This window comes from Punica granatum, chromosome 7 (assembly GCF_007655135.1).
Source record: "Punica granatum isolate Tunisia-2019 chromosome 7, ASM765513v2, whole genome shotgun sequence".
Lineage (NCBI taxonomy): Eukaryota > Viridiplantae > Streptophyta > Magnoliopsida > Myrtales > Lythraceae > Punica > Punica granatum.
Genome location: NC_045133.1, coordinates 3,290,881 through 3,303,441, shown reverse-complemented (window position 1 = coordinate 3,303,441; position 12,561 = coordinate 3,290,881). Strand labels below are relative to the sequence as shown.

The 12,561-nt window shown below is 35.7% G+C and overlaps 1 protein-coding gene across 1 annotated transcript; it reads right to left on the bottom strand.

Annotated features, from left to right (window-relative positions):
* Window positions 1–2,984: 2,984 nt before the first annotated feature.
* Window positions 2,985–6,292, bottom strand: LOC116215499 (HMG-Y-related protein A). The gene is made up of 4 exons (XM_031551227.1): window positions 5,956–6,292; window positions 5,219–5,836; window positions 3,635–3,715; window positions 2,985–3,544 (listed from the first exon to the last, which is right to left on the bottom strand). Exons 1-4 carry the CDS (start codon window positions 6,052–6,054, stop codon window positions 3,407–3,409), a joined length of 936 nt encoding a protein of 311 aa, XP_031407087.1. The 5' UTR covers window positions 6,055–6,292; the 3' UTR covers window positions 2,985–3,406.
* Window positions 6,293–12,561: the final 6,269 nt, after the last annotated feature.

The following is a 12,561-nucleotide window of genomic DNA, read 5'->3' as shown; positions in this document are numbered from 1 at the left end:
TGGAGGTACGTGAATAAGTTTGTGAGCATCGAGATTGCTCTCCCCATTTCTAGATGTGATTGATTAATTGTGGCATCTTCCTATTCGATGAATAATCAATTCACTAAGTTATATAAATTATGATGTATGATGTTCGCGTCCATTTCTGAAAGCAAAGCAAATATCATATTTATTTACTAATTTAGTATATTTCTCCACTTTAAAAATATAATAATCATAATTAATTGGCCATGGCATGAGTGGAGAAAGATAACAAAATCCTACGAGTGCGGTCTTAATTGTCTGCCGTTTAACACCATCCAATAGTTGTATAATTGCCTTAATTATCTGCCGTTTTTGGTGCTGCTACATTATTTTATTCACTACATCATGTTATTCAGATCTGAGCAGATAGGTCGTCATGTACATTGTCAATCAACAATCAAAATACTTATATATAGACTCTATCTTATCGGCGTGATGGGTTCAATAAGTTATGCGTATGCCTTCAATGGATTAAGGATTTTTCAGGCTTCGAACAATTTCTCCTGTGACATGACCGAAAAACTGATACAGTTGGCTAGTTATTTTGCTGCTCTTTGTATCTAGAGTTAGGTAAGTTATTATTTCCTTTTTTTTATGGATATGTAAAAGTTAATTGATGATAACGTAGCCAGAGCATCTTAAACTAAGCTCGTATACGTACATATATGTCAGAGTATGACTCGCTTGTACCACCTGAATTACTTAACGATAAATGCATAAGGAAGTTAGCATCTGCTAGGTTTGGAGGAAAAAAAATCTTATCAATGAAATTCACATGCCAATTTATTTCATTTTCTCCTAATTCCAATTACATCCACAATTTTCCGCTTTAATAAGAGATTAACAAATTTTATAAAGTTATAAAACGGCAAAGCAAATATATATTAATAATTTTTATAAAAATGGCCAAGATTGATTTTTGAGAGAGAGGAAGAGAGAGAGAAGGAGAAGATGATGAGTAGATGGTGGTTATTTTATTAGATTTACGATTTTATTGTCAATCAGAAGGTAATTAAATAAAAAAGATTGTATGGGTAAATAATTAACTTCCTCTTCTCTATGAGGTACTTGAAAATTATCGAAAAATATTATATCCTTTCTTATGGAGAAGTCTGAGCATGTGTTTGAAAATTAATAAGGCGATGATGTGTTTGAAAATTAAGTAGAATGAGCTCCATCTTCCCCATTTGTCTCTTTCTTCCCATTCATTTTTCATTATAACTAATTTATAACTAACTTTTAAGCAATTATTAATTAATTAGTTACGAAAAACATGCTAAGCAATAAAAATTGACTTAATCATTAAGTGATTTTCAACTCAATGATTAAATAGATTGGACCCTCATCTTTCATCTTTTCCTCTTCTTCCAATTTATTTTTCATTATAATTAAACTTATAACTAATTTTAAGCGTTTATCAATCAAGTAGTTATCAAACGCATTCTAAATCTTTGCAAGCCGTATAACTAGACACAACCACGACCCGACTATACACTAACATGACGTATTTTGTTAAACTAAATATTACGAATTTGTTTTCTTTCTTTTGTGCATATAAACTTTTTTTTTTCCAGACAGATAAGTTACAAGAGTCGATGAAAGTGAAATTGTCGTTGATTTTAATTATTAAAAGGAAAAAAAGGGAGAAGATAATTAATGGCTTTCGATTCGGGTCGGATCATCGGACCAAAGGAGGCGGCTGTTCTTTGTCCTGAGCTTTTTAATGCGAAAAGTAAGCTTTATCCTTCGTTCGGAAATGAAAGAAATGGAGAATTCCTCTCCTCCCCGACCCGCGGAGCAGTCGGTGAGATCACGCGCTCGCGTTATGCCACTCAAACAGCAGCCGTCGGACTGCTCCACTACACGACAGACGCAGAGGCGCGTGAGCAGAACCCGGCGCGTCCTATTCGCCTAAGCCGCCCAATCAAAGAGCCCTGGGGACACTGTGGACGGTGATTGGAGCGTGAGAGTGGCGCGTGGCCTTGAGTGTCTGAAAAAGAGCTGTCCCCACTCCCAGTGCCAGCTGGCAAATGCCCGGTGGGAGGGGGCGGTGAATGAGCCGCACAGCCCGGCTCATTGGGCCCACCGTGGGCCAGTTTTTTATATGAAACCGCAAAATTCGACGTCCCTCGTGAGGGTAGACCAGTCCTCCTATGACCAGTGGATAATGTTTCACCTTTTATAGTGAGAAGATGATCCGATATAAAACGAAGAAAACGAGGAAAAAAAAGAAAAATCTGACAGCACGATAAGTCATACAATCTCGAAGCGTACCGGAGAGTGCTCGTGATAGAAACTCTTCATCGCAACGAGCATCATCTAAATGTATTATGATGAAGTGGTTCGTAATCTTATCTTGGGATCCATTTGTTCCTCATTTAGCTATGCTGGTTGATCCTATTCGGAAGCAGCTGGCTAGAGAATGGAATATCATTATCATTGCGAACCACAATTTTCGAGAAGGGAATACTTGCGCAAGAACGGCCATTCAGATGCCCCTTGGGCTTCATATATTCCAGCATTCCTCGTCTGAACCGGGAGATTTGAAGTTTTTTGGGTCAGATAAACAGCAAATATGTGATTTTTTTTTGTGCCTATTCCCATAGTTAATATGGTCATTCGGTACGATGGAAGCGAAGGAGAATAGCATACAAATTGATAAAATCGTAGCATTGCATTTCTTTCAGGCTCATATCTCCATCTTACTGAATTCAGCATCTAGCTTGCTTGCATGTCCTATGGCTTGCATGGGAACTGCAATTCGACTAAACAAATTGCAGAGAGTTCTGAAGTACGCTTATTTGAATGACCAAACTGAAGATACAAAGAGAAGTGCACTGTACAACAGCTGTAGGCTTTCGACAAACCGAGCAAAGCACATGCTCGTCGATGTGCATGCCAAATTAACAGCTGAACATGATACCGACCTCTGGTAAATGAAAGACATCAATTCCAATTCGAATTAAAAATCACGCAATAAAGCCACTCGAATTTGGATCAACAAAATACTAAAGTCAACGAATGTGCAACAACAAAAGAGATTCGATATGCCATCTTAAAATCAACAGAAGTTCAACATGAAGTCAAATCAACTCGGATATAAAGGAAAATCTCATGACCTGTCCAATCCTAACTGCTGCACAGAAAGAAACCCCTCTACTTCAATTCAAATTTCGATGCTATACCATATACCATCAGGACTAAGAATATGTCACACCTTTGTCACTCTACAGATTCCTCTTGGTCAGGTCGGGTTAGAATGCTGGCAAACCTAACCAAATCATCCTTCCTCAAAAACATGATCAGTCCTCGACTTCCTTTCCTACTCCTTCGCTATTTTATGTTTGCTGAGAAAACTAGAGTCCTTAACTCGATGTTGCATTCAGTCCGCAGTCGGGGTTGGCTTCATGTCCATTGCTGCAATCGCCTCCAGCTCTACGATAGCATTCATTATAGCAGGGGAACCTTCACCAGCCAGATGGGGCTTCAGAACAGCTACAGCATCCTTGATCCTAGTTTGCTGCAAAACATACATTTCCGCATAATCTCTGGTTCGAGAAGAAGCAAATTAGAGAAATTGTGACAGAGCGGTAGGAAAAAATTAACTCACCATGACTTCAACTTTCTTTTGGAGGATTTCATAATCAATGTCATGCACACGTGGAGCTGCAACTGATGTGGACGGACCCGCCTTTACATAGGAAAAGATAGACACAAATATTAGCCCGGCAAAAAGGATACTATAACATTGGACAGTCGGAGCTGGGTTTTCAATATGAGCATGGTACTTATTAATAACCAGACTAGTACATCATACAGGAATGGATTCAACCTTTTATTATTGACAAAATAAGGGCAGACAACCAAAAGAGCATTTCAGGCACATACTCAAAACTAGCAATCAAGACTGGAAATACCAGACCTTGCCTCTTTTTTAACAGCATTTAAGCCTGTCACGGCAAAAACTGTTTCCAAAAGCATGTTTATGTCCTTGAGACCTTGATACGATTATACAATTAGCCACTTCTTTTCTCAGTTTAAAAAAATGTCACCAATTTCATCTGTATTTGTCAAAATATATGATATTTCTAGTCTAATACTATCTGTAACAGTTTTCCTATTTGTAACAGTGAGAGGAAAACTCAGTTGATTTCAAACTAAGAGGAATGTTCTATGTTTTTTCACAATTTATTATCTATTTGATTTAGAATTTCAGTATTTGAGATCTCTCGGAACAGCTTTGGCAGCCAAAATTTCTTTACTGCTTCTAATTTTTCTTCTCAATGTATTCTTTTTAAATTATGCAAATGAGAAGCCTGCTTGGCCAAGTTAAGTCAGCCGCCACCAGTACGGGTGAACCTCCAAGTATTAACCTCCTACAACCATCTAGATCTGGCTACCTTGGCTTCAGCAAAAGTCGGGATGGACCAGTTCCAAAAAATGGCTTTTGGAGGTACAACAAGATATCACTCTGATATAAACATATTTTGTTTTTGGCTTTTTCTTTTTTCCCTTTTTTGTATTAAAGTAAATTAAATGCTCCTGAAATCCCCATTGGATTACCAGGGAGGCTTCCCGGATAAATGCAGGAATTATTCTTGGCAACTCCCGGAAAATCTCAGGATCTATCTACTAACCAGCCCTTCATTATAACTTTCATCATCAGTCAATCATTAATACTAATACACTGGATGCATTGCAAGCGTATAAATATATATTATTTATGCAGTATAACGTGCAAAATATGAATTTTCTTGACCCTTGATCAAGAACAAATAATAAGTTTTATTAGGACGACTGGAAAAGGAAATTATCAAGAATTACAAGTACACATGCACATTAATCTTAGCAAGTCTCCTTTCAGTCTTGGAGAAATATCATGTGTCCAAATTTAAAATTTCCGATCAACGAAAGATCGTGAATAGTTGTTGCATTCTTATTGTAAACAATTATCGGATCATATTAGCTAAACCCAAATTAAAGCCAAATGCAGCCATTTCACCAGGTTTAAGGGTTTCCAACCAAAATAACGACCAGTGGTAAATTACAGAATTCTCCAATTACGGTTAGTTAGCTTTTCCTAACTGTCATGGTTAATTAAGTTTAACAGCCATTTATTGACGGCTAACAATCTACTCAAGCAACTGGAGGAGCCATCAAAGAACCAAACCAAGCAAAAGGACCAGAGCATTACCGACTGGGGATGGCCAGCGGCCCGAGCGGTAGCGGTGTTGGACCTTGGGGGTCGTCCACGGCGTCTCACAGGCAACTTCTCCACCCGACTAGCCACCACCTTCGGCTGGTCCTGGGGCCCAGACACAGCCTGCGCGCCCCCAGCTTCCCTTTCGAAGGGGACCTTCATCAGCCTAGCTGGCCTCCCTCGGGCCCTCTTCGGCCTGCCAGTTGCATTTGCCGGTGGAGGCACAGCCTCCGCCGGCCCAGTGTTCTGCCTCTTGGCCGGGCGGCGGCCTCCTCCACGTCCACGCTTCTGCGACCCAGAAGTGCCAGCCTCGTCAGCCTTCGGCGCCTCGCCATCGGAGGGCACAGGCACGATGGCATCAGGGGCAAGGACGGCCTGGCTCTTCGCTGGGCGGCCCCTCCTGAGCCGGGGGGAGCCTTCAGGGTCGGGCAGCCGGTAGTTGTTCCTGGTCATGAGGAGGCGGCCGCCGGTTTTCAAGCTCCTGAGGTGGTGGGTCAGCAAGGTCCCGTGGTTCGGGGGCAGGTTCGGGTAGTTCTGCTGAATGTAGTCCGATATCGCCTTCTTGCTCGACCCACCGGGGGACTTCAGGGCCGCGACAGCTGCCAGTATCATCTGAGAAAACAACATTCCGGCGAGAATCAGCGAACTGGACCCAACAACACCCAACGAAGCAGAACAAGCGAGAATTTCAAGAAATGAAGGACAATGAACAGAGTAAAGAGGAGGGAGACCTCGTCATAGGAAGGGTGGTTGAGGACGGTGGCGGGCGGAGGCGCAGGGTCGGCCGTAAGAACGGCAGTACCGTCAGAGGCAGGAGCTGTGGGGTCCATTGAGCCAAGAGAGCAGAATGAGTGAGGGGTCTAGAGAGAGAAAGCGAGGAACAGGGGAGAGAGGTTTTAGAGAGAGAAAGGGGAGATGAGCGGGTGAGTGAGCTTATGAATCAGGCAGAGAGGAAGGAGATGGCCGTGGCCTTGGCCTTCTCTTGGCCCTCTCTCTCTCTCTCTCACAATCCCCCCCTGAGTCCTTTCCAAGTTAGGGCTTGGAAATGAGTAGAAGGGTCCTAATGGAGCAAAATGCAAGATTTCAATATTTAGGGTTTTTTATATTTTATTTTTTTTGGTTATATTATAATATAATTAGAAATTAAGATTTAATTTTTGTTTTATTTTGGGAGGTTTAATTTTGTATTTATTTGGTCTATGCTCAATAAATTTTTCCATGAGTATCTTAATTTATATGGCAAGAAGTATTTGACTCGACGTTTCACGTGAAATCCAATATACTTTTTCCAAAACCTTTGCACTGCACCGAAGGTAAAATCCGATCACTGGCAGCGCATCTTGCCAACTATGCATGCTTCGAGGTCAAATTAAATTTTATTTTATTTCTTCTTGAAAAGTGTTAATTAATTTTTTAAATTAGAAACTATAGAAAGAATCATTTTTTTATTATACGGAAAATTGTTAAGTTAACCTTAGTGCATAAACATGACAATTACACAGCATCTCGAGTAATAATAATTGCATCGATATATTCATTTATCTTTTTCACTTGCACCGTCTTTTTATTTATTATTTATTATTATTATTATTATTTTTGTGAGAATTAATCATTTTTTCTATTGATATTGGGAAAGTTGTCTCGGTATGCATACAATGCACATGCACGAGGGGTGACCAAAGCGGATATCATTCATGAGAATTTCACATTTCGGTTCAGTATATTATTAATTAAATTTTTATTTATTCTTTGGAATTTTATGAAATTGAAGAGCATAAACTCTTCACTGATAAAAAGAAGAAGAAGAAGTTATTTTTAGGTATTTATTAGTAGAAAAACTTTAGTTTTAGCAAATTTTCAAAATTTCGAAGAAATTAAAGCATGAGCACGAACTAAAATGATCAAACTAGCTATCATCTAAATTCTACTTTCTGGATTTTTAAATTACCGTTTTGGTAGTTGAAAGAAGGTCCAATTAGTGCACAAATCCAAAAATATCTCCGTCCCGTTTCATTCAATCATTCAGTAATTTATTTCCCTCGAAAATGTAGCCGTTGGAAAGATCTTCAATTTATTGAAATTTTTTAAAGATTAAAAAAAAACAGATATATGGGGGTTTGTTTATATTAAGCTCACCAAAAAAATTTTAAGAAGACATTACAAGAATACAGTTTAAAATTATTATCAATGTATTTCAAGTGCGATCGGAATACATATCAAATGGATGCGAGAAGGCGATCGAGAGAAATACTGGGATTGTCTCTGCATAACAATTATATCGTTTGTATAAGTTCAGTTCCAATAGTGCAGGCAAGTTTGTTGAAGAATTTTGTCATACATCAGTGGATTCTTTTACACGATAAGTCGATACCGCTTCATCAATCACGATAGAACATGTTCGTTCTTTTTCTTTTTTTTCTTTTTTTTTTTAAAAAGCATGTTATGCTTTATCACACAGATGAATATGAGGTTTACACACGACTTTGTAATATTTTATCATAAGCTTAGTTCGACTTGCATAAATACGATATGATAATCATTAGCATGTATATATATTTTTCCCTAAATAAGAGATATAATCTGTTTGATTCAATTGCTTGTTGTTATGGAGCGGTTTGGTGGAATGTATATCAATTTACGGGGTTGCCTTTTTCCGCTAGAATACGAATTTCACTTCTTTACCAACGATGAGAAGATTCATTCAACTTCATTAAACCAAAACGGCGGATGACAAACATGGAAGCTAAAACAAAGATGTACTTAAGAAAACCATCACTTGACATTATCAGCAATTAGGCCACAATACCCAACCGTCTATGTATATACCAGTTTTTGTTTTACTCTGTTAGAGAATTTGAGCATTTTTTTTAATGAAATTTGCCCAAAATTGTCGTGGTTTAAAGGGGCATGTATTTGAAAGCACATAAGTATTTGTTTATGAGTCATTATTTTTTGGATAAGTGATGATGTTATTAAAACAAAAACAAAAAAAAGAGTTTGAAATACACTTTATCCAAAGGAAATGGTCATGGGGCCAACAAACAAACAGGATATTAAAACTATACAAAAATGTCTATAAGGTCCAAATTCCAACTATAAAGACAGCTAGGAATTACTTTGAGGTGCAAATTCTTGATGATGGAGATTCTGCTTCTCAGATCGGAATAATATTACAATTAATATTTATCTACCCAAAAAAAATCAACATCTAATTATTGTCATCATCATCATCATCATCATCATTATTATTATTGTTATTGCTATTTGTTATCATCATTATTTTGCCATAACTTGTACTTTGTTATTTGGTGATTGCAGGATGCCAAATTGTTCTTTTTATTTATTCCTCTGGAGATAATTCATGCGAAATGCCTAATTTTTAAAATTAGAAATTATAAAAAGATTCATTAGAGTTATTATACAAAAAAAATTGTTAAGTCGACATTCGTACATGAACATGACAATTACGGCGTTTAGAGTGTTCATAATTCTATCGCTACATCATCATCATCAACATTATTATTATTATTCGGAGAAATTACGTCATATATCTCATAGTTTAACCGTTTTTTCAAATCTATTACATGCTTTAAAAATTATCCAATATATCACATGATTTACATTTTTCTCTAAATCTATCCCGCCGTTATATCTCCGTTAATGTTTAACGGTATTGCCACTGTAGCCCTTTTTATCTATGATAGATTTGAAAAAAAAATTAAAATCATGAGATAGATTTGGAAAAAAAAACATTTGATAGATTTGAGAAAAAAATTAAAATCATGGGATAGATTTGGAGCTTACTAATATTTCATTAACAAAAAATATAACGTTGTGATAGATTTGAAGAAAAATGTAAACCATTAGATATATTAGATAATTTTTAAAGTATATGATATATCTGAAAAAACGGTTAAATTATGGGATATATGGGTAAAAATTATTATTATTATTATTATTACTACTTCTTCTTTACTCATATTTTTATTTATTGTTCTCATTTTTTACTGATGGAAAGTTGTCTTGGTATGCATATAGTGCACATGCACGAGTAAAGGTCAAACCGGATATCATCCACGAGAATTTCACATTTCGTTTTAGTACACCGGTTAAATTTTTAGCTTTTGAGAAATTTATGAAGCCGAATATAATAAACTCTCCGCTAATAATAAGAAGCTATTTTTGGTATTTATTAGTTGAAAAGTTTTAGAATTAGAAAGGTTTTCGAATCTTTTAACTTTAAGAAATTAAATTATAAGCACGGCCTAAAATAAATCAAATCAAACTAGCCAACGTAGCCATCATTTCAGTTCTATTTTGCGAATTTATAAATTATCGTTTTGGTAGTTGGACGTTGAATTAGTGCACAAATCCGAAAATCTCTCTGTCCTAATTCAATTACCCACTAATTATAGGGGTGATTGGTTCCGAGTACCCTGTATTTTTCACGATACCCGGACCCTACTCTGTAAGGGACATGTTCCAAGATTATGGAATTGGACCCTATCCTGTTGAATCCTGAAATTGGAACATACCCAGAACCTGTATTATACCACAGGTTCCGGGTATCCTATTGGAACCTGTAAATTTTTTTCTTTGGCTAAATAAAATCGAAAATGTCACATACATAATCAATAATAACGCCAAATATAATATCAACAAAAATTTAGATTAATTCACAACAACAACAAAATAATATGTCTCATCAATCCATCGACAAAATTAAACATCCATAATACGATCACACATAACAAAGTGCCTCAGTTCTGATTCATTAGAAGAGACATTAACTTTACTATTTTTTTTTAAATAAATAACCTGTTCCGGGTACCCTGTAGGCAGGAATCGGAACCGAAATCGATTTTCACCGATTCCTGATTTTAATACCCGAAACCTACCATATTTTTAATACGAGCTACCCGGACCCTACCCTAACGGGTAGATTCCGACCGGTTCCGGATATACTCAGTACCCGTGCACACCCCTAATAATTAATTCCCCTCTAAAATGTAACCGTTAAAAAAAATCTTCAATTTGTTGAAATTTTTTAATGATAGAAAAAGACATATGGGGTTTTTTGAATTAGGCTCGCAAAAATATTTAAGAAAGACATTTCAAGAGTAAAGTTCAACATTATTATAAATGTATTACAAATGCCATCGGTGTACATATCAAATGGATTCAAGAATGTGATCAAGAGAATTTGTTGCACTGTTTCTGTCTAACAATCATGTCGTTCGTGTAAGTTCATTTCCAATTATGTGAGGAAATTTTTTTCAAGTATTTTCTCCAAAATCTGTCAATAAATCAGTACTTTCACTGACGCAAGAAGTCCCAACGGACTCATCAATCAGCAATGCGTTATTTTTTTAAATTTTGGTTTTATTGCCCAAATGAATATTGTTTGCATGACATTGTATTTTACCATAAGCTTAGTTGCAGTCGTATGAATATAATATTCCAGTCAACAATTATATAAATTTTTTCTCCAAATCAGAGATATAAAATCTGTATATCAATTTACGCGGTTGCCTTTTCCGCTAGGATCTACGACTTTCACTACCTTACCAATGAGATGGAGATTCAGACGGCCTCATCAAACCAAAATGGCGGAAGACTAATGCGGAAGTTAGAATAAAGATGTACTTACCCTTTGTATGGATAAAAAACTCTATACAAAATCCATCTTTCCAATTAAATTATTCGTGCTCCTTTATTAACTATTAAAAATTTTATTTTATTACACTCCCTTGTAATAAAAAAAAAATCGTCTTCACTCTAGTTCATTTCCTTCAAATTCCCTTTAATCCAAACAAAAGTCAAACCATAAGATGAGATGACATAAATCAAGAAATAGGTCACGGCGCCCACCTGTTTGTTATATTTGGTCAGAATATTTCGGTGATTTTTTTTTATGAAAATTGTCAGAAACTATTGTGGTTTAAGCTAAATATTATTATTATTCTTTTCATTAATTTCATTTTGGGGTCAAAAAAGGTGAATGTCCGAGGTTGACTAGAATAGATCGATAAATGTATTTGGATAAATTTTTCATGAATGTTTCTATTTTCTGTCAAGAAAATTATTTAGGATTAGTTTGCATTTGTTTATTATTATTCTAACTGATTTTTAGAGTGCCAAAAAAAACTGGCTTTTTAGATTTGCTTGAGAAACATAGGGAAAAAGATTATCTATCATATTTATTGGATTTTAAAAACTCTTGCTGAAAAGTTTATGGGGAAAGGAAAGGATAAAAAATATGCACTAAGAAATTGAATGTTATTGATGATGAGGGCAAAAATTATTTAGTTTATTGGGAAAAGGAAAGGATAGAAATTATGCCAAGACGAAATTGAACGTTTATAGATGATGAGGGCGAAAATTATTTTCTCTTTAAATAAAAACACATGTCTCATTCCGTATAAAATAGTTATATATATATATTATTGCACATAAATATTTGATGCGAAAAAAAAGAAGATAAATTTGTTGTTACAAAAGAAAAAAATATTGTCATATGTACATAAAGGGACTTGAACTAAGTTGACGAGTTTTTGGTCTCCAACGCGGTTAGTGATATGCCCTAAAGCCAATTTATATATTTGGATAATTCCTTTTAGAGCAATGAAGTTTATTCTATTATTAATATATTGTCAATGTTTATTAAAATAAAATCCTTAAGAAATTTTGAATGCTTCATTATTAGAGTTAAGAATATGAGTGACAGAGTAATTCAGTAAAAATATTTTTAAACTGTTCGCGATCGTAGGAGACTAAACTGGACATTATCTCTTCGGATAGATCGTCACATCTATTTGTATCCATGATTGATATATAGATACTAATAAAGATGGAGTAGTGAGTCTCATGCTATTTGATAATTGTTGTCAGGACAAACATGGAGATGCTTATATGATAAGTACTCAAACGCGACGTTCAAATAATATTCATACAGTAATTTAATAATATTTATACAGTATTAATGCATATAGTCCTTAGACCTGAGACGAAATGTTATTTCATGTATGGGTAATTAGAGTTTGTCACTACTAATGTATTTGTGTTTAGCATGAATATTTGGCAAATAGTAGTTCTAATTAGTTATACTTGGATGTAGGTGTTTGATCAAGACAAAATTTACTAACCTGAGTAAACAGGAAAAATGTCCTACGGATGTGAGTTTTATTCTGGATCAAGAAATCCTCGGCCGAGGTAGATAGACTTAAATAAAAAAGGATTTTTGTTTAAGTTCTACAGATCTAATAATGAAATCAAAGAATCTATATGATCTACTAAGAGGTTTGACATTTATTGTAGCATTGGCTAGATCGAGATTT

Bases quoted from the DNA above. Each gene is read 5' to 3' on its own strand.
- LOC116215499 (XM_031551227.1), bottom strand. From the start codon at position 6,054: ATGGACCCCACAGCTCCTGCCTCTGACGGTACTGCCGTTCTTACGGCC. The intron at 5,837-5,955 runs GTCTCCCTCCTC...TTGTTTTCTCAG, and splicing joins ACCACCCTTCCTATGACGAG to ATGATACTGGCAGCTGTCGC. The intron at 3,545-3,634 runs GTGAGTTAATTT...TATGTTTTGCAG, and splicing joins AAAAGAAAGTTGAAGTCATG to CAAACTAGGATCAAGGATGC.